The sequence below is a fragment of the Callospermophilus lateralis genome, chromosome 6, assembly GCF_048772815.1.
Source record: "Callospermophilus lateralis isolate mCalLat2 chromosome 6, mCalLat2.hap1, whole genome shotgun sequence".
Taxonomy (NCBI): domain Eukaryota; kingdom Metazoa; phylum Chordata; class Mammalia; order Rodentia; family Sciuridae; genus Callospermophilus; species Callospermophilus lateralis.
In genome coordinates, this window is record NC_135310.1 from 55,020,806 (window position 1) to 55,041,290 (window position 20,485).

At 39.3% G+C, this 20,485-nt stretch overlaps 2 protein-coding genes across 2 annotated transcripts in view; one reads left to right on the forward strand and one right to left on the reverse strand.

Moving 5' to 3' along the window:
* The window catches only part of Amd1 (adenosylmethionine decarboxylase 1), a 530,556-nt gene that overhangs the window by 302,146 nt on the left and 207,925 nt on the right, over positions 1-20,485 (reverse strand). The window lies entirely within an intron of this gene.
* The window catches only part of Slc22a16 (solute carrier family 22 member 16), a 36,545-nt gene continuing 36,473 nt past the window's right edge, over positions 20,414-20,485 (forward strand). Inside the window, exon 1 of the mRNA XM_076859459.2 lies at positions 20,414-20,466. Coding sequence (XP_076715574.2) covers positions 20,414-20,466 — 53 coding nt within the window. The remainder of the gene's footprint in view (positions 20,467-20,485) is intronic.

Below are 20,485 nucleotides of genomic sequence, written 5' to 3' on the forward strand. Positions count from 1 at the left end.
TCTTTCAGAAACTTATGGCTCAAGTAGGGAAATAAAAGCAAGTAGGGAAATAAAAACAAGTGTGAAAAGAAACTACCAGGTGAGACAGTAGCCAAGGAGTATGTTTGCAGATTTTGTAGCTTTTGTATTATTGTTTTGTTTTATACAAAACAAACAAACAAATAAAAGAAAAAAAATCCACTGGGTCAAATGCATTTTTTCTCCACCAATGCAGAAAAGCCATCCATACATTGTGTGGTTCCTTGATATCCATGAGGACTGATTCCAGAACCCCCGGGATGCTCAAGTGCCTTATATAGTGGTGTAGTGTTTGCATATAACCTATGCATAGACTCCTGTGTACTTTAAATCATCTCTAGGCTACTTGTAATACCTAACACAAAATACAATGTGAGTACTATGCTAATAGGCATTCTCTGTATTGTTTAGAGAATAATGAATGACAAGAAAAAAAAGTCTGTGGAGATGAAGTTTTCTCTTTCCTGCGTGCACGCATGTGTATATGTGTGTGTGTAACTGTGAAGAGTTTTATTTGAGAATTATCTTTGACAAAAGCACTTAATACATGCTGTATTCCCTTCTGGGATTTTTCCATACATTTAAAAAAATGTATTGGTTCTTTTTAGTTATACATGACAGTTGAATCCATTTTGATATAATTAAACAATATGAAATATATCTTATTTTAATTAGAACCCCAGTACTTCTTCTTCCCTTTCTCAACCCCCTGTTTTCTGTGTATTTTTGATCTGAGGTTGGTTGAATCCACAGAGGCAGAATCCTTGGAGACGATAGGCTGACAGTACCTTTTTCAATTATTCTATTATTGCTTTTGGCTCTGAGTATGGGCAGGACTTGTGGCTTACTTCTAGGCAGTAGAATATGGCAAAGCAGATGGATGCCGGTGATGAGGTGTGATTGTGGTCATGTTACCTAAGATAATACCGCCCATGTTGCTAGAGTCTTTTTCTCTATGACCACTCCATGTAGGGTAGCAGGAGCTCTCAAAAGGAATTCTTTCCAGAAGCCCTCCCAGTGGAGCTCCAGGGCAAAGCCACGAGACCGTGTCTTCAGCCTGGGTTGTATTCTTGGTCACCTGTGTTGAACATTATCTTGGTCTGTCTCAAAACTTACTTTGTGTCTGATATTTATCATATCTTGATGTCTCATTCAAAATTCCCAATTTAATGTTTTGTTATACACTTAAATCTAAATATTACACCTTTAAATAATTTCATCTGGAATTTTTAGTTGCTTTGCAGAGGGAGGGATGCCCAGGGATATAGTCTGCAATGCTACCAGAAACAAAATGGCCATTCTTTTCTAACCTATTATTGTTGCTCTCTTCTTCCTGTTACCACTGTAGACATAGACTGATTCTACAGAATGTATAAATTGTCCCTTTGCAGTGCAATCTCAAGCAGAACATGGAACTATTTAATTTGGAAAGGGAGTAGAAATAGAACAATACTGAGCCAACAAGGGCTCAGAACCTAATAAAACCTGGAATTTTCCAAGTCCTTCCAATAGTTAAAAGTAGCTCTTGTGAGCACTAAGCCCACCTTCCAGCTGGGAAGTTTTAGGCAGCAGCATTTAAGTGAGAGATGAACAGTCTTAACCACATGCTGGTTCTGTGGCAGTTTCCTACAGAACGGCTATATAAATCCAGGTGAGTGCTTGTAAAACACACAATTACTCACCCACAGAGGGGACCAGAAGCATGTTGGCAGGCAGTAAGCACAGTTTCTCAGGGTTAATAATATAGCTATGAAGGAAATACAGGCTTTCCCTTGCTTTTATTTATTTACCTATTTTTAAAGAAAAGGGAAATATCGAAATTCAAATGTCTTTACAATTCAGGACACATTTGTATTAAAATGAAGTAGTACGTAATTGCAGAGCATATATATAAGGTACCTTGATATCACAAACCCAAGGGAAATTTTTTTTGAATTGGTCATTTACTTGAGTTTAGAATCTGCTGATGAGGAATTAAATGATGATAATTAAAATCGTAGGGCTGGGAGTATAGTTCAGTGGTATAGTAAGTGCTTAGAGTGTGTGAGGCCCTGGGTTCAAACCCCAGCATCATTAAAAAAAAAAAAAAGTAGCAATAGAAACATAGTGTATAGTGAAAGTGGTATTTGACTTGGTTGAGAAAAAAATGGATTAGCATTGGGATAACTGTCAGTTACTTCAAGAATGTACTCTTTTTTTCTTTTCTTTTTTCTTTTTTCTTTTCTTTCTTTCTTTCTTTCTTTTTTTGTACCAGGGATTGAACTCAGGGGCACTCAACCACTGAAAAACATCCCAGCTCTTTTAAAAAAAATTTTAATGGTTGCTTAGTGCCTTGCTAAGTTGCTAAGGCTGGCTTTGAACCTGAGATCCTCCTGCCTCAGCCTCTCAAGTCGCTGGGATTACAGGCATGGGCCACTGTGCCCTGCTGCAAGAATATACTCTTACTTTACTCTTTATATCAATACATTTCAGATGAAGTTGAACATGTAAAACAAAACTACAAACAAATCTCTACCATGCGGCCTGTGCATTGGTTTCATTAATGAGGTTCTTGGCATAAAAGTTAGCTAGCAGAGATCGAAATAAACACACAGACTCAGTTACCTTTTTCTATGACCAGGTCTGAGACGGCTCCCCTCTCTGGTTCTCTTTTCTAACCGCCCGGCAGGGCAGCAAGGATTACTCAGGGCTAGCAGGAGAGAGAGAGAGAGCACGCCAGGGAGTAGCCTTTTATTGGGGAGCAAGAAATTCAGGGGAGAATTCCATCCAATGAAGGTTGAAGGGGGGGCGCACTCCAAGGTCAGGGTCAGTGATTGGGCCTCCGGGGTCAGTGGTCAGTTACACCCCCACACGGACAGGTTCTCTCAACAGGAGAGGGCCGGGAAAGCTCCGACACAGCCAGAGCGCCTCAGACCCTGACCGGGAGTCACCCAGTCATGTGTGAGAATGGCTCCCTTAAATCGACCTTAAAATACCATAAAAATGTAAGTGTGTATCAGTTTACATACTTGTGTGTGCTCACATATACATATACATACTCATAATAAAATTTTTGTAGCATCCAAGGGCATAATGTAAAAATAACTATCCCCTTCTTCACCTGAGCCTCATATCCCATTCCCAGAAGAAGCCAATTTATCAGTTTCTTATGCATCCTTCCAGGGACAATCTGAATATAGTTAAGCATATACATGTATACCTTTAATTAAAAGGATTTTCACAAAATATTTTGAACATCTTTCCAATTAGTACATAGTATTCTACCTACACATTACTACTGATTGCCTGTCATTTCATTGTATAGATGCAGCATAATTTATTTAACCAGTTTCTTAAATTATTTTTTTTCATACAGCAATATTTTCTAGGCCTTCTCATATCTCCCATTTAAATCTATCTTGTTTCCCCTTGTTATATAGTAATTCTACTGTAAAAATATACCATAATATTAATTCATTGACAGATTGTTTCAAATTTTCCTTTATGACTAACAATAGAATTTATTGTGTATATTCTCTTGCAAGCACAAATCTCATATGTCCAAAGGATACCCTTGGATATTATGCTCAAAATAGACTTGGGATCTGGGGGCAAGAGTTGAAACAGAGCTATGGCCATTGCAGAAGTCCAAATTAATGGCTGGTACTAGAGAATGGTGGCAAGTATGTAGTGACAAGTGATTAGAATGGGGTACACTTTGGAGAGAAAAGTGACATGATTTATTGATGCTTAGATGTAGAAGGTGAGTGGAAAAAAAGCATCAAAACTGTGCATGGTGGTGCACACCTATAATCCCAGTGGCATGGGAGGCTGAGACAAGAGGACCACCATTTCAAAGCCAGCCTCAGCAACTTAACAAGGTGCTAAGCAACTCAGTGAGACCCTGTCTCTAAATAAAATACAAAAAAGGGCTAGAGATGTGGCTCAGGGGTCGAGTGCCCCTGAGTTCAATCCTGGTACAAAAAACAAAAAATCATCAAAGATGATTCCAAAGTCGGGACCTAAGCAACCAGGAGAATGAGGACAATAATTATCAAGATACAGGACATGGGGGACGAGCACATTTGGGGAGTTCAATGTCACCAAATCTCTTTGGCACATATTGAGGTTGTGTGTCCATCAGACTTCCCAGGGAGGTATCAAGACATTGGCATTCTGGGCAAAGCTCTGGCTGGAAATACCAATTTGAGAGTCATTGGTGTAAGGATGGCATTTAAAACTGCAAGACCCATGAGAAAAGTGAAGAGAGAAAAAGCTGAGGACGCTGAGAGCATGAAAACATTTATAGACCAGAAAGAGGGAAAAGAGGGCTTGGGGTGTAGCTCATGGGTAGAGCACTTGCCTAGGCCATGCGAGGCCCTGGGTTGGATCGCTGGTACTGAAAAAAGCAAAGCAAAACAATCAGCAACAACCTAGAAAAAGGGGAAAGATCCAGCAAGGGTACTGAGAAGGAGCAGGCAATGAGTCACAAGAAACCAGGGGAGGGTGAGTCCTGGTGTCCAGGAAAAGGAAGTGCTCTGGTTTGTCAAGCTTCTGAGAGATAAGATAAAGACTCACAGTTGCCTGTGGGATTGGGCAAACTGGAACTCATGGATGTGGGCAAAAACGTGACTGGAGTTGGCTCAAGAGAGACAAGGATCGTAATGACAGCTCTTTCCAGGAATTTTGCTTTAAAGGGAACAGGAGAAAAAGGGATGGTGGTTTGAAATGATGTGGACTCCAGGGAGGATCAAGATATCGCAACCTTGTAGTCTCCCAAGTGGAGAGGGGGAGAATTCAGGAAGAGAGGAGTTAAGAGCACACTGAAGTCCTTCAGCACATAGGAGCGGTGGCACCCAGCACACAGCTGCAGGGCTGAGGAGCACAAAGAGCTTGTCCAAACAGAACACTTAGGCATGGACAGGCCAGGGGACAGATGTGCTGCCGGGAGTGTGCAGATGTTCTGTGCTAGTTGATGTACTCTTGGTGCACTAAGAAGTGAGGGTCAGCTGAGTCTAAGGGGCTGGTTGGCTGAAGGCCATGTGTAAGGGTGAATGAGAAGTTTAGCTGATGATGAATGATCAAAGATTTGCCACAAAAGAGAACTGAAGGCAGGTTGGTAAATTGTATTAGTGAACCACAGTCATGTCAAGCCAGCTGGTAGGGGAGACTTTACTGAGCAATTGGCTGAGCACACTAGGCTAGGAGGGTGAGATGTGATTGTGGACAAGACAGGTGGGTTCACTCCCTCATGGATTGTGTGGCCTATGGAGGTATATTTTTCTGTACAAATAAATCTCATTTTTGTCATTGAAGTAATGGGGGAACAAGGATATTCTCAGGATACGGTGAAAGTGGGTAGAAGGAAGGAAGTTTGGGAAAACTGAAGAATAATTTGCAAGGCATGGAGGGCGTGTTTTTACAACTTTGGAATGGACACAAACATTCCTCCTTAGGTTCAACTCTCCTTTTTACTTAAGTTGTGCTGATCTGGCTGCTGCATGCCACTGGGTGGTCTTTGATAAGTTACTTAATGTGCAGAGTGTGTCCTGGATGAGATGTTCTCTGAGGCTCCACTCCATGGGGCCATGATTCTGCCAGGAGACCTAATTTTTCATTATGAGTAATAACTGAAAATGTTGTTTTTTCAAATGGCCGTAAAGAAAATTCATCCCATATATTAACTGTTTCTGTAAACCTCTTAAAGCATCCTGTCCCTTTCCTCTTTAATGGTTCCAAGTACATCCAAGAAGGTCACCGTTAAATAAATGGCACGGCAGGGCTCAGTGGTGCATGCCTAGCTCGGGAGGTTGAGGCAGGAAGATCAGGAGTTCAAAGCCAGCCTCAGCAATGGCAAGGCGCTAAGCAATTCAGTGAGACCCTGACTCTAAATAAAATACAAAATAGGGCTGGGGATGTGACTCAGTGATTGAGTGTCCCAAGTTCAATCCCCAGTACCAAAATAAAAATAAAAATAAAAATAAATAAATAAATAAATAAATAATTTATTAAAATGGCACTTAGAAAAGACAGACTAAAACTTGGTGTGCTTGGTCACCTCTGCTCTTTAGTTGCAGTAATAAAACACAAGTCCTAGCAAGAGTCTGTTCCAAATCATATCTGCAATTATTGTTTGGGCTCTTTTCTTTCATTAGTCCGAGTAGAACCATACCAAGCCCACATGCTTGCAAAGTGACTCTGTTTCCCATTAATGTGGAAAGTTGTACAGAATTTTCTAAGAGTTGTTGTTTTCCCATGGCACATTTATGTCTCAAAGCTTCATCACCTAATGTTTGTTGTAGGTTATGATATCCGTTTACTTCTTTAAGATGTCATTCTTTAATGGATTTTAAGAAATACAGTTTTTAGTCAATTAAACTTTTTCTACCTTATTTTATCTTTACACAATTGATTATTTCTTCGCTCCACTGGAAACATAAGCAACACTTGGCAATAATTATTTCTGGACAATCACATCAAAGGATCCATATAATCATCTCTCTTTAATGGTTATCTACTAAATATTTGGTAAAGTCAATAATAATGTTTTCCTTTTTTTGTTCTGTCCTTAAGAAATGTTTTTATTTTCCCATATATCCTCATGGGGTTCAATTATATTCATCACACAGTGATATAATTAAGTGATTCAAAGTTCTTTCTACTATTGGAGGGAATTGCCATGTGATTGCATATACATTCTGGGTTTTTCGAACTGGGATAAATGCAGAAGTACTTTTCTTCATGACCTTAGGTCCACCTGTTGTTAAAGCTTATTATGAGATTACCAGATATCTTTGTATGAATTAGGATCCTATGTTGTAAATAATTCAAAGGAGCTTAAAGAATAAACAAAAATATTGGCTTAGGTAACTGAAAAATCTGGTGATAGTTGGCCTCGGGTAAGGTCTGATCCAGCAAACAATGTCATCTAGGATAAAAATATCATAGAGGGTATCAGAATATAAATTAACAAAAATACTAGGTTAGTTTTTGAGATTTTGTAAGGCTTTTAGGGCTCTGTGTATGCCTCTATTTTCAAGTTGTGTTCTTTTTAAACATTATTTATTAGTTCAATTTTAAAAATTGGCAAATTAAAAACCAAATATATTTATGGTATATAACATGTTTTAAAATATGTGTACACCATGGAATGGCTAAAATGAATTAACATATGAATTGTTTTACATATGTTCACATTTGTCAGCTTTTTAAAAGTTTAGTATATTTTGATTTCTTGTATTTATAACTTTGCATTTATAATTTTGTATCTTTAAAATGTCTATCCCTGCTAAAGAGAGGGTGTGGTTGCCCCCAGAGGAAAATATTTTATGAAAATAAATGTAGAAGGACCTCTTACGGCAAAACAAGACATGACCAGTAGAGTCGTAAGGTTGTTCTGAACTTTCTTGGTTTTGAATTCTGCCTATATGACTTTGATAAATGTTTTCATTGGCAATATATCTCTTTGAAGGCAGTTGCTATGTATTATTCAACTTCACAGGTTGAGTCCTGAGTGATCAGTAAAGTAGCTTGTATAGGAAAACACACTGATTTACTAATACATCCTTTTAGTATTGTGACTCCAATTTTTTTTCTTTTTACTTCAATATACATGGAAATTTCACAGAGGAGTCCAAATTCTGTGGAGGAGTTACGTTATCAACTTGAAAGACCCTCTATACAAGTATTATTACCACAACAGAGAACCACATTTATAGAACAGAGACCTAAAACCTTGGCTACTGACTTCCTTCTTTCAAATAATTATCTACATGTCTTTAGTAATTTATCAAATAGAACTCTAAGTATACTAAGACATCTTACCCCATGTAAGATTATCGTTCATTTAGGAATTAATGAATGTAACCACTGTTTTCGAGTGTCCTTGGGAGCTTGCTTGTTTTAAAGGCTAATCTAGAAAGTTCATTTTTGGAAAGAGTTATTGTGAAATTACTTGAGAGGGAAGTATTTCAGTTAGACTTCACCTGGGCCTTTCTATGAATGTTTGGGTGATCAGCAACTTTTTGTTCTGGAAGATGTCTTACTCAAGTGGACCAAAGCCATCTAGTGTTCCTGAACTTGTATCTAATTAATTCTATAAATATGCTTGTTTAATCTTGAAACACTGTCATTTAATCCACTTATTTAACTATCCACCCGCCTATTCATCCATTCACCATTCATTTAAATACTTCATAATCATGCTAGAAAAACTGGAAAATAAATATAAGTGAGATAAAATGCCATCACCCAAATCCAATAAGCCCCCCAAAAATCACTTCCAACCTTTATTTCCACACCTTATGCTATAGAGATTCGCATGTCAAAGATTGGCTCAAACTGCTCTGCAACATGCATTGCTATACATTGTGAACATCTGTCACAATGTTCAGCCACACCATCATTTTAACTATTTAAAATTTAGATTTTTAAAAAATATATTATTTATCATAAAAGTAAATGTTTTCTACTACAAAATTTCAGACAGTTCAGGAACATATATTATTATTCCCCCATATCAAAACATCATTTTCAATAGCTGCATTATATTTTATTATATAGAAAATATAATCATTTATTTAACCAGCTCTCTGTGAACACTTAGACCTCAATTTGCTTTTATTATTAATAATATTATATTGAAAGATTTTGCATGCAAAGACATTTGTACATTTCTTTGGTTATTTCTTCATTTTCACAATATTTTGATATTCTTATGATTACAACGGTAACCCATATTTATTATAGAAAAAAGTTGAAATAAGAAAATATCTTTATCTGAGACAATGGGACTGGTAGATGATTGATTAACTGAAAAAGTTGGTAAAGCAAAGAACTGTAAAAAAAAAGAGGAAGTTTATGTAGTTGACCCCAATGCTACTTAAACTATTCCATAGCATAAAAGGGAAAAAAACTATCCATATTATTTTATATGAAGCCAATACAACATTGAAAACTATATGCAACAATGATTGAACAAATAATCATAGACTAATCTCATTTTTGAATATCAGTGCAACAATCCAACATGAGATGTAGCAACTTGACTTCAGCAGCACATTAAAAAAATAATAACATTAACAATTAGGAATTATTCCAAGAATACAAAGGTTATTAAAAATCAGGAAATCTATTAATATTGTCTTTTCTCTAGGTACTTGATGACACATGATAAAAATCTAATAGCTGTTCTGGTGAAAATTGTCATCTAGCAATAGGTGGATAGTTTTATAATATGAGTAAACATATTTATCTCAATCTAAAAGCCAGCATTGAGCACAATGGAGAAACAATATGTTTCCATTAAAATCAGAAAAGGCAAAGATGTCTAGTACCATTAAAATTAACATGATTCTACAGACACTAGCTAATTCAATTAGTTAAAAGTAATGAGAGACATAAAAAAGCAGAGGAAACTTGATCACTACTTGCAGAGGACATATCTGGAAAATTTAAAAGCATCATCTGAGAAATGACGTCAAACAATGTGGACAGTAATTTGGCTTGGTAAAAAATATAAATATACAGAAATAGCCTTTTAAATAGAAAACCAGTAATCAGTTAGAAGATGCAATAGAAGACCCTATTTACACTGCAACTAAAAAAAGGAGATTAAATTTTTTCAAAGAATATGAAAGTTCAAAAGAAAACTTTTAAAACTCTACTGAGGGAGATAAAAGCAAGTGTGAACAAGTGAAAAGGCAAGTCCTGCCTTTGAGCAGAGACTCAACATCAGACTCATTTCAACTTTCCTTACTTTAGAGCAATCTCAGTAAAAATATTATAAGCCATATTTTTGACAGCAATTAAAATGCCTCTCAAATTAATATGAAAATAAATGGGTAAGACCAGCTAGGAAAATTATGGAAAAACCATGGGATATTAGAACATATGATAAATCCATACAAATTCAAACCTTCCAGTGCTGGCATATAATAGGCGTATTAATGCAACAGAATATAAAATTCCAAAACGTAATTAAGTGTCATGGTACCTGGTCATTCCTGTGGTTCTGGTATACAGTAAGGATGCATTTCAAGTCAGAAGTGGGAAAAAATGAATTCTTTGGTTAATAAGATTGGGACAGTTTGGGTGATTCTCTGGAAATCAATTAAGTTGGATTCATATTTCACTCTTTATACAAAATAATTTTCAACAAAGACTTACATTTAAGAAGAAAGAGAAGAAGAAAGCACGGAGATATTTTCTTCTTAGAATGGAGAATGAATTTCTAAATATGTTAGGAAACTTAGAAGACTTAAAAGAAAAGTTTGATAAATTGAACTATTATAAAAGCTGAGGACATTCACCATGACAAACATCCTCATAAAGAAAATAAAAATTCAAGCAATAAACCAAGGGAAAGCATACAATTCTTATCATCCATAAAGGTTTTGTTTTCCTGCTACATAAAGGACTCCTACAAATCTTTAAGAAAAATATCAACCAATAAAAATGAGAAAAAGATGTTAAGTATAGAAGATAAAACAAAAGGTTCTTAAACATGTGAAAGGTTTCTCAATATCAGGCACAGAAAATGGAAAAAAAACTATAAAGAAGAAACATTTTTACATGTCTATTCCATAAATCTCAGAAGTTCACTAACATACTATACGGATGGAAAGGGGAAAATAAACACGATCATACATATGGAATGGAGTGTAAACTGGCACAATGATGAGAAAGGGTAATTTAGCAATATCTATTAACATTACAGATATCAACACATTGTTACCCAGAAATTTCTAGGAATTTAGCCAACAAATCGCTCTCGTAGGTGCAAGTGGCATGTATTTTTATAGCAAGGATATTCATCACAGCATTATTTGTAATCATAAAAGTTTGGAAACAACCAAATGTTTAGCAATACAAGTTTGGATAATGAATTGTGGTAAATTCATATAATGGAAAAATACCATGCAATTAAAAAAAAAAAAGAAAAGAAAAAGCAATATTGTAACCCTCAAACTCATCTAAACCTAATTACCACCTAATGCCCCATTTCCAAATATCATCACCTTGTGGATTAGCACTTTTAACACATGAATCTGGGGAGCCATAGCACCAAGTAATTGATAATGGCAGTTACTGCTGAGCCCAAGGGAGTGAACCAGGATATAGCAGATGGAATAGGAAAGGTCATTTCCCCCTGCTCTTTGCAATTGTGGAGAGCCGACTGTGCTCTGTTGGGTTACTCTGTGTTGTGTAGGACAGAAGTTTTAGGGTGTGCCTAGACTAATTTACTCCATCTTATTGTAGTGACACCCTCTCCTCCCCAGAAAATCATAATTAAGCTTCTCCAGAAATCTTCACCATAATCGATTTTAGGACTATCAGCACAAGAATCTCTACAAAGTGTTCAATGTAATTAAACTTCTTATTTCCTGTTGCTTTAGCTTGCTTGGCCTGGAAGAGATCAGCAATCCAGATGCTGAATGCCCCTTTACTAGTTTTTCACAAACATTTATGGGCTATCTAATATAAATAATAACATACATAATAGTTTGTAGAAGTGTGCTTGCAAATGCAGAGTGTGATAAGAAAAACAGATTCTTTTAACTAGGCCTCTGGCCTTGGGCTGGAGCTTCACAGAAAAATTTATATTTCAAAGATAAGAGAAGATGTTACTAATTGGGCTCCTTGGTAACAGCTGTCAGGGGGAAAAAAGAAAGGGGAGCAGAAGCTCTCCCCTTCTCAGGTGCTGTCCTTGAAGGGTTAACTTGCCTAGAACAGTGAAAGGAAAAGCTGCTTTTGTGCGAACTTCTGCAGACTGTGAACTTCTGAGCCTCTCCCCTTACACACTGGGTATAAAGTTCTGAAACTACCTGAACTCGGGGTTGGAGGTTGTGGGGGATTGATTGAGTATAGTGAAAGCTTTACCCTCTGAGCAAATAAAACTGCTTATGTTCCTATTTGGTGTCTTGCCTTTTTTGTCCCCTGCAACATTATAAAGTAGAAGCTTGTCATGAGTTACTGCATTTTGAGTACACGTGCCAAGGTAGAATGACTCTGTAGCTTGTTTGTACTAGCAGACAACCACCATCTACCCAGCACAACCATAAGGCATAAACTGATAAATAATTTGTGTTCATAAAAATTACTATTTGTGAACTTATAAAATTAAATCAGGAGAACATGTACAATTGGGCATGTCAAATCACATCAAAAACATTAGACAAATGAATTTATCAATCCCACTTAAAAGGAGGAGCGCTTCAAACTGTTGCTGAAAGCTCCGTCCTTGTCACTGTTGTTAAGCCAATAACAAGCACACAGTTTTGAGAAAAAGGAAAAAGAAACTTCATTGCTTTGCAGTAAAGGACAAACACAGGTGACTCCTGTCCTAAAGGCTGTGATTTTTGCCCATCAGCAGGAACAGGCGGCTTTTAAAAATGTGATTCAAAGGTTACATTCCTAGTGTTCTCTGTCGAAGTTGTCATTCACTTGTTAATTTGAGATACAGTCATTTCTGAGATCTTCTGGTACCATCCCCCAAATCTGGATTACTTCTTTCCTCTGGTGGGTGTATACTCAAGGACAGATAAATCTGCCTAAAATGGGGAAGAAAGGTAATCCTGTTTCCCCTGAGATTAGGGAGGTGGGGAGATTAGGGAGGAGCAGGGAGAGAGGAAAAGAAAGAAACATGTCCATTTTTTAAATAAATTGCAGTGGCAGAGCAGCAAGGTCTGTATTTAAAGCATAAAGTGAGCTGGGCACTGTGGAGCATGCCTATAATCCCAGTGGCTTGGGAGGCTGAAACGGGAAAATCATGAGTTCAAAGCCAGCCTCTGCAATAGTGAGGTGCTAAGCACTCAGTAAGACCCTGTCTCTAAATAAAATAAAAAATAGTGCTGGGGATGTGGCTCAGTGGTCGAATGCTCCTGAGTTCATTCGACAGTACTGTTAGGTCGGTTTGACCAAAAAAGAAAAAAAAAAAAAAAAGGCATAAAGTGGACCGCTGTTAAAAAACTATGGCACAACAGAAGTCTGACCTGTCACTTGGTTACTTGTCATGAGTCTATCCCAGGAAAATCACTATAGTAATGAACTGCTTTTCTGTCCCTGGGCTTCAGCTCAGTGAGGTTTCTCCTGTCCTTGGCCTGGCTCACTTCAAGCTGACACTTTGAAACTGCCTGTGGTCTGGGCCCTTGCCTTGACAGCTCTGCTCTTTGACAGGTCTTGGACTGGACTTGGTTTAGCTTTTAAACCCTCATTTGACTACCTATAGTGACTATGCTGGTGATATGGCCTCTTTATAATCAGTGGCTGCTTTAACTCCCAGTAGTTTAGGAAGCTAAGACAGGAGGATCGCAAATTTGAGACCAGCCTCAACAATTTAGCAAGGCCCTAAGCAATTTAGCAAGATCTTGTCTCAAAATAAAAAAATAAAAAGGGCGGGAGATGTAGCTCAGTGGTAAAGTGCCTCTGGATTCAATCCCCAATACTTCCCAACCCTCAAAAAAGATTGGAATGGCATAAATGTGTTGCCAAAAGCTTGATCCTTGTCCCTGATGCCAATCCAATAATGAAGACACAGTTTTGAGAATAAGGAAAAAGAAACTTTATTGCTTTGCTAGCAAAGGAAAAAAAAACAAGGGACTCTAGTCCCAAAAGCTGTGATTCTGCACATCAGCAGGAATAGGGAGCTTTTAAAGAAGTGATTCAAAGGCTACATTCCTGTGTTCTCTGTTGGAGTTGGAGTTCACTTGTTAAGTTAGGAGATAGTCATTTCTGAGATCTTCAGCTATCATCCCCAAAGTCTGGACTACTTCATAAATCTGCCTAAAATGGGGAAGAAAGGTAATTCTGTTTCCCCTGAGATTAGGGAGTGGGAGAAATTAGGGAGGAGCAGGGAGAGAGGAAGAGAAAGAAACCTGTTCATTAAAAAAAAAAAAAAAAAAAAAAATTATTTGCAGTAGCAGAGCAGCAAGGGCTGTATTTTAAGTACAAAGTAACTTGCAATTGCCATAGTTACAACCAATAAGTAAAACCAAGAAAAACCAGTGGATTAAAACCCAATCAGATTGATGAGGCTTCTGAATTTATTCCAATTCAATGAATTCTGACATGTGGAAAGACTCAAATGCGTCTGATCTATGTGAATGGCATAGTTTACAACAGACAATACCTCTGTAATTCTCCAATTCTCCCACACCAAATGAGTGTCTAACAATTCAAATTTGATACTATATACCTGAAATGAGCATTGGTTACCACAAGGTTAGAGGTTTAGTTCTAGAAGACCATTCGCACATGGGTTTTGGATCACCCGAGCTTCCCACTAGCCAGCTATAAACTGGTGGTTCCCAGAAACCTTCCTCAATGATTTGCTAAGGTGTCTCACAGAGCTCAGGAAAACACTTCACTTACACTGGTTTATTTTAAAAGATACAGATGAAGAAACAGATGAAGGTACACAGGCAAGTTCTGGAAGGGACCAAGAGCAGAAATGTAACAGGGGTTCACTTGATGCTTTGACTATATCCCTTGTGGCTTTGAAATTTACATTTCGCCCCCTCCTTTTTCCCAATCTTCTTAAACTTCTCCTCCCTGATCTTCTTTTCCCTAAACTTCTCCCTAATCTTCTTTTCCCTAAATTTCTCCTCCCTGATCTTCTCCTTCCTGATCTCTCCCTAATCTCATTTTCTATGAAACACCTCTACAAAAGGCCCCTGTTCCTACAAATGGGCAGAATCACAGCCTTTGGGACAGGAGTCCCCTGTGTTTGTCCTTTGCTAGCAAAGCAATAAACCTTTTTTCTTTTTGTCAAGACTGTGTCCTTGGTATTGGATTGGACTGAGCTTTCTCGGGCAACAGTAGTTGCTTCCGTCCCTGTGGAGTTTGGGGTGTGCTACCCACCCAGGAGGTGGATGTGTTCACCAACTTGGAAGCTTTGGAAACCCTGCCGTTGATGGATTTTTGGAGGTGTCACTACATAGGCATAATTGTAAATCACTGGCCACTGGTAATTGAATTCATCTCCAGTCCCTCTCCTAGTTCTGGAGAAAGGATGAAATTTCCACTCCCGTCATTAAGGCTTCTGGAGACCAGCCTCATCTGGAAGCCATTGAGAGGCCCTCTATGAGTCACCTTACTAGCATAAACTCAGGTGTGGTTGATAGGGACTTATGAATAAAAAAAGATGTTCCTATTACTCTTGTCATTGAGGAAATTCCAAGGAGTTGGGAGGTCTGCGCCAGGAACCAGGAATGAAGACCAAATATATAATTCCTATTACATCATGGTGATTTTAAAAATTTTGATCTATGTATTGATCTATGTATATAGTTTCACAAAAATGAAGTCATGAAATTCTTTAGTCTGAGCAAAACATGGGTCACAAGAGGAGACCACCCTCACCAGATCATTCTGACCTGGCATGGCTTCTTCAAACTCCCTGAAGTCATAAAGATAAAAATCCCAGTGAACTCTTTTCCTTCTTACTAAAATTCTTACATAAACTGTGTTATGTAAGTGACTATGTGAATGGCATAGTTTACGACAGACAGTACCTCTGTCTGTAATTCTCCAATTCTCCCACACCAAATCAAACCCAACATCCCATTCTGTCCTTGTCAACCAATGCATTTTTTTCCCCACATCTTTTTTTTGGGGGGGCGGGGTGTACCAGGGATTGAACTCAGGGTCACTCGACCACCGAGCCCTATTCTGTATTTTACTAGAGACAGAGTCTCACTGAGTTGCTTAGCACTTCACTAAATTGCTGAGGCTGGCTTAGAACTCGCGATCCTCCAGTTTTCCACCTCCTAAGCCGCTGGGATTATAGGCGTGCGCCCCACAACCAATACAATTGTAACAACCAGTCTGCTATAAACTCCTACTGAACTTTTTAAAAATCTGTAAACACTCAGACCCCTTCGGATGCCATTTTGGGGGTGCTTATTCTGGGCTGCTACAATTCATGTTTTCTCCCCTGGGTGGCCTTTTGCCTTCTTCATTTTCTCTAATAAACTCTGTTCTCATACTCAATGTGCATCAACTTGCCTTTTAAGTTGACAGCACACACACACACACACCCACACACACACACATATTAAAATACTGCTGGTGGGGCAGTTCTTAGAAAGACTTACCTGAGTTTGACACAATTTGCTGGTCCTCAGATTTCATTTCTTCTTTGAAGTTCTTTCCCATGGGCTATGATTACCCTCTCATCTCTTTGAAGATGTTTACTGCTTTCATGACCTTAGAGGGTCTGAGAATTGTAGGTTTTATATTTGAAGGTGGGTCCTCCAGACTTTATCATAAGAGGGAAACACTCCATTCACTCAAATCCACCTTGCCATACCACCTGCTTTGAGGAACCAGTCCTTTCAAAGCTGCACCAGGCAGAGCCCTCAGCAAGTGTGAAAGTAAAACACACCAGGAACTTGTAGAAATTTTTTAGGGAGGTTGGGAAACAAATGGTTTGAAGTCACCAGATTTAGGTTCCAGTCATTTTAATGGTATCTCTGTAAAACACAGCACTTTTTATATAAGTAGTGTCAGCATCATGGTTATTATTGTGGACTTAAGGTAAGAAGAGACTGAGTTTTAACCCGGCTCTACAACTCTCAATCTTGGACAACCTGAAATAGATTACTCATTTTCTCTGAGACTCATTTTTCTTATCTGAATATGACCATGAGAGCAGTATTGATTTTAGTCATGAGAAGTAAATGAGGTAACATTTGTTTGTTAAGGACTTGGCAAAGTTGTGCTCGCTCTCTCCCCCGTCACAGGTTCTTCTCTGTGCCCCCTCCTTTTCTCTCTCTCTCTCCACACACACACACACATACACACACACACAGAGCAAGATAAATACAGATGTAAATATATGTATGGATGATATCTTAAACTCATTTTTGCCCATTCACACAGAGTAGACACAAGCAACTTAACGTATTTATTAAATGAAGAACCAAATCTTACAAAAATCCACTTCCTGAAACCTTCTTGTAGGCTTCTACAGCAAGTGACCAATTGCAGTTGCTTGAGGGAGCTACAGAGAACTGGAAGCTGCAGGGTGGAAGGCAGGTGGGGGCAAGATGGGGTCAGGAAATAAAGCCCTTTTTAAAGAAAGGCTATCACAAGAGCAGTGATGGCATTGGAGAAGACAAGACCCAGGACGAGCTTTGCCCCTCAGCTGACCCACCCTTCATCCTTCACTTTGCTTCTCTTGGTGTATCCTAACGGTCAATGACGCAGGCTGTGGTTCCTTTTGAACCTGTGCAGCATTCCCCATTCAGTGTTCCTCCCATCCGTGGGTCTGAGACAGTGGTGGCAACAGCAGCCCCCTGCAGCTTCCTGGCCTCGGGGTTGAAACTTGGGTGGTGTGACCTTACTCAGGTTATGGGGCCCAGATTTCTCCTCTAGCCCTTCCAACAATATTGAAAACAAACAATTCCCTTGCTTATATCCCTTTCTGCTTGACATATCTGGCAAAGTTTCCATTTTCAGTGCTTAGCTCTGACTAATACATATAGAATATATAGAATAAGAATACTTGGGCTGGGGATGTGGCTCAAGAGGTAACATACTTGCCTGGCATACGCGGGGCCCTGGGTTCGATCCTCAGCACCACATAAAAATAAAATAAAAATGTTATGTCCACACACACAAAAAAACCCCTGAAAAATAAATATTAAAAGAATTCTCTCTCTCTCTTCTCTCCCCCCCTCTCTCTCTCTCTAAAAAAATACTAAATATTGGTTTTACAATGGAATAAATTTATTTCATCAAACATATATTCATAAAATTATAAGATTTGTTAGCTTTTTGTTGCCGTGAGCAAAATACTAGGCAAGAACAAAAACTTATGTGGGGTTCATGGTTTCAGAGGTTCATGGTCGGTTGATTCTATTGTTCTGGGCTCAAGTGAGGCAGAACATCAGGTGGAAGCGTGGTGGAGAAGCAGTACTTATCTCATGGAGGTCAAGAAGCAGAGAAAGAGGGGACAAAGGGCAGCAAGGAAGACACACCCCCAATGCACCTCCTTTAGCCATGTCCCACCTGCCTGCAATTACCATCTGGTTATTCCATTCAAACTAGGATGGACCATTATAATCTTCATAATCTAATAATTTTACCTCTGAATATTCCTGCATTAATACAAAAATTTGGGGGGACAGCTCATATCTAAACCATAACCTATAGAGGTATGATAATTATCGCAAGGGTGTCACCAAAAGCTGGATGATGAAACTTGGGAGACATGGTCTCCTTCAATACTCACATGAAGGAGGCACTCTCATTACCTTCAAGAGAACACTTAGAGAGTTAAATGACTCACATAAGATCACATACCCCATAGGTGGTAAGTGGAGGTTCTGACTCCAGAGCCCAATTTTTACACTGGGGAAAAGAGCTGAAATTTCAATTAGTTGGCATCAGGGATCAAACATCAAATGAAAACTGACCAGGATCCTGTAGGATTAGTAGGACTTAACCAGAAGTACCATTGGGAGGGATTTCCAGGCAAAGGTGTGGTGGTATGAGTGCCATCCTTCATGGAGACTGATGGGTCCTGCAATTCTGGAGCAAAGGGGCTGCGTAGACGTATGACCCAAGCTGAGATCTGAGAGTAAACAGTAATCCAGCCCCAGGAGGCCTTGGAGGACATGGTGAGGAGATGAAACTTCACTCTGAAAGCCAAGGATTTTAGAGATAGCACTCTAGTAACCAGAGGGATGAACAGATGATGTCTAGTAGAGTTGGGAATAAAGGTCTAAGACAATGAGAGACGGGCAGGCTGGAGAGACCTATAGGTGTGTGAGGAAAAAACAGAAACCATGTACCTTCACTTGGTTGACTGTCTACCTTGACATTATTTTCCTATTCCAAGGTCTTCATTAATATGACTTTACTATTCCAGGGAACTCTTGCCCATGAAGAAGGAGGTTATAAATACCTTGCTGTCCATTTCAGGAACATCCCCAAGTAATTTCAATGAACATCAAACTGTTCAACTTTTCAGTGGAAAGTGTGAAACCAGTTTACTCCCCAGGACCTCTGTAAACCCCTTGCCTCAAAATCCACCCTTTGCTGTGTCCTAAACAGTCCTAAACTCTTAGATCGTCATCCTTATTGAATTCCAATCAAGCCTCTCCGTTGAAGGACTTCTGAAACCAGGCTCATCTGTCTTTGCCCTCCCCTCTCTGAGCAGGGAACAGCTCTCTCTTCCTACACAGGGCTTAGCTTTATCAAGTCTTTTTGCTGATATTTTCTGGTATCTAGTCCAGGAGAAGAATGAACATGTTCAATTAAGACAGTGCATATAGGGGAAGAAGAGAAGAAAAGGCCCCGGAGACAAAATGCTGGGGACATTATCATTTGAAGTCAGTGGAGAGGTATCAAGGTATTTTTCTATGGGTAATTAATAGTAGCATAAATTCTATCCAGATTCTCTGGTCTTGGGAAGTAGGGCTTTGAGAGAGAAAGAGGAGGTCATTTGGAGCTGGGAGCGTTCAAGTGGGTAGGACACAGTGCTAGGTTTGTGTGTGTGTGTGTGTGTGTGTGTGTGTGTGGCAACTGCTTCAGCATGGAGGCAGGGGCATGATAGAGGGGGTGGGACAGAAGTATCCTAGGGGGAGTGGAGTGTACTAAAACACTTTACTCTAGAATTTCCCCAGGCAGGCTCTGACTGGGCTCTCCTGAGGAAGGTCTTAGACTTGGTAACTGTAGCAGACACTCTGGCCCCAGGAAGAACAGAGTCCACGACAATCTCTATAGGATTCTTCCAGAAGGAACTTTGTCAGTGGCCATCCCTCTTCTACCACATCAGATCGCAACACAGGGTCTTTATGGTAACTTTGAAACAAATATTTCTATTTTTAGATTTCTATTCTTTTGAGAAAATAGGTTAAGGATTAGTGATTACTATTAATGAAATAAATATTATTGATTATAAATTACACAATTAATATAATAAATTCTAGATTATTATTTTCAACCTATTTTAATGCATCTGTGTTAATTTCGCTGAAAAACTCACCGAACTGAAAACTTTGTATTTACTGGATTAAGCACGAAAGTTTGAGAGCCAAAGTTGTAAGGTGTGTCCTGCTGAGAATAGCTATGTTCTTGCAGTTCTAAGACCCACCCAGGGTCTCTGCATTCCCAGCCTGGGCGACAGGTAGGGTGACAACCTTTTGCTAGGCTCCCGAGCCTCCCTGGAGCGTAGAGGCCACGTGGACATTGGGTATCAAGGGTCGCACGCGGCAGCGGGGGGAGAGCGTGGGAAGCGGAGGAGCTGGGTGGAGGGCAAGAGGGTGACCACAGGCTCGGTGGACCCAGGGCGCGGCTCAGGAGGCGGGGGCGGAGGGGAGAAGCCAGAGGTGCTCAGAGGGACCTGGCGTTTGAGCAACGCAGTGAGGACCAGAATCTGGCCCCACGCGAGTCCTGGAAAGGTTGCAACATGGGGGTCCTCAACTTGGAGCTGATTTTTGACCATATGGGGCACTTCGGCAGGTAGGGAGGAGGGGCTGGG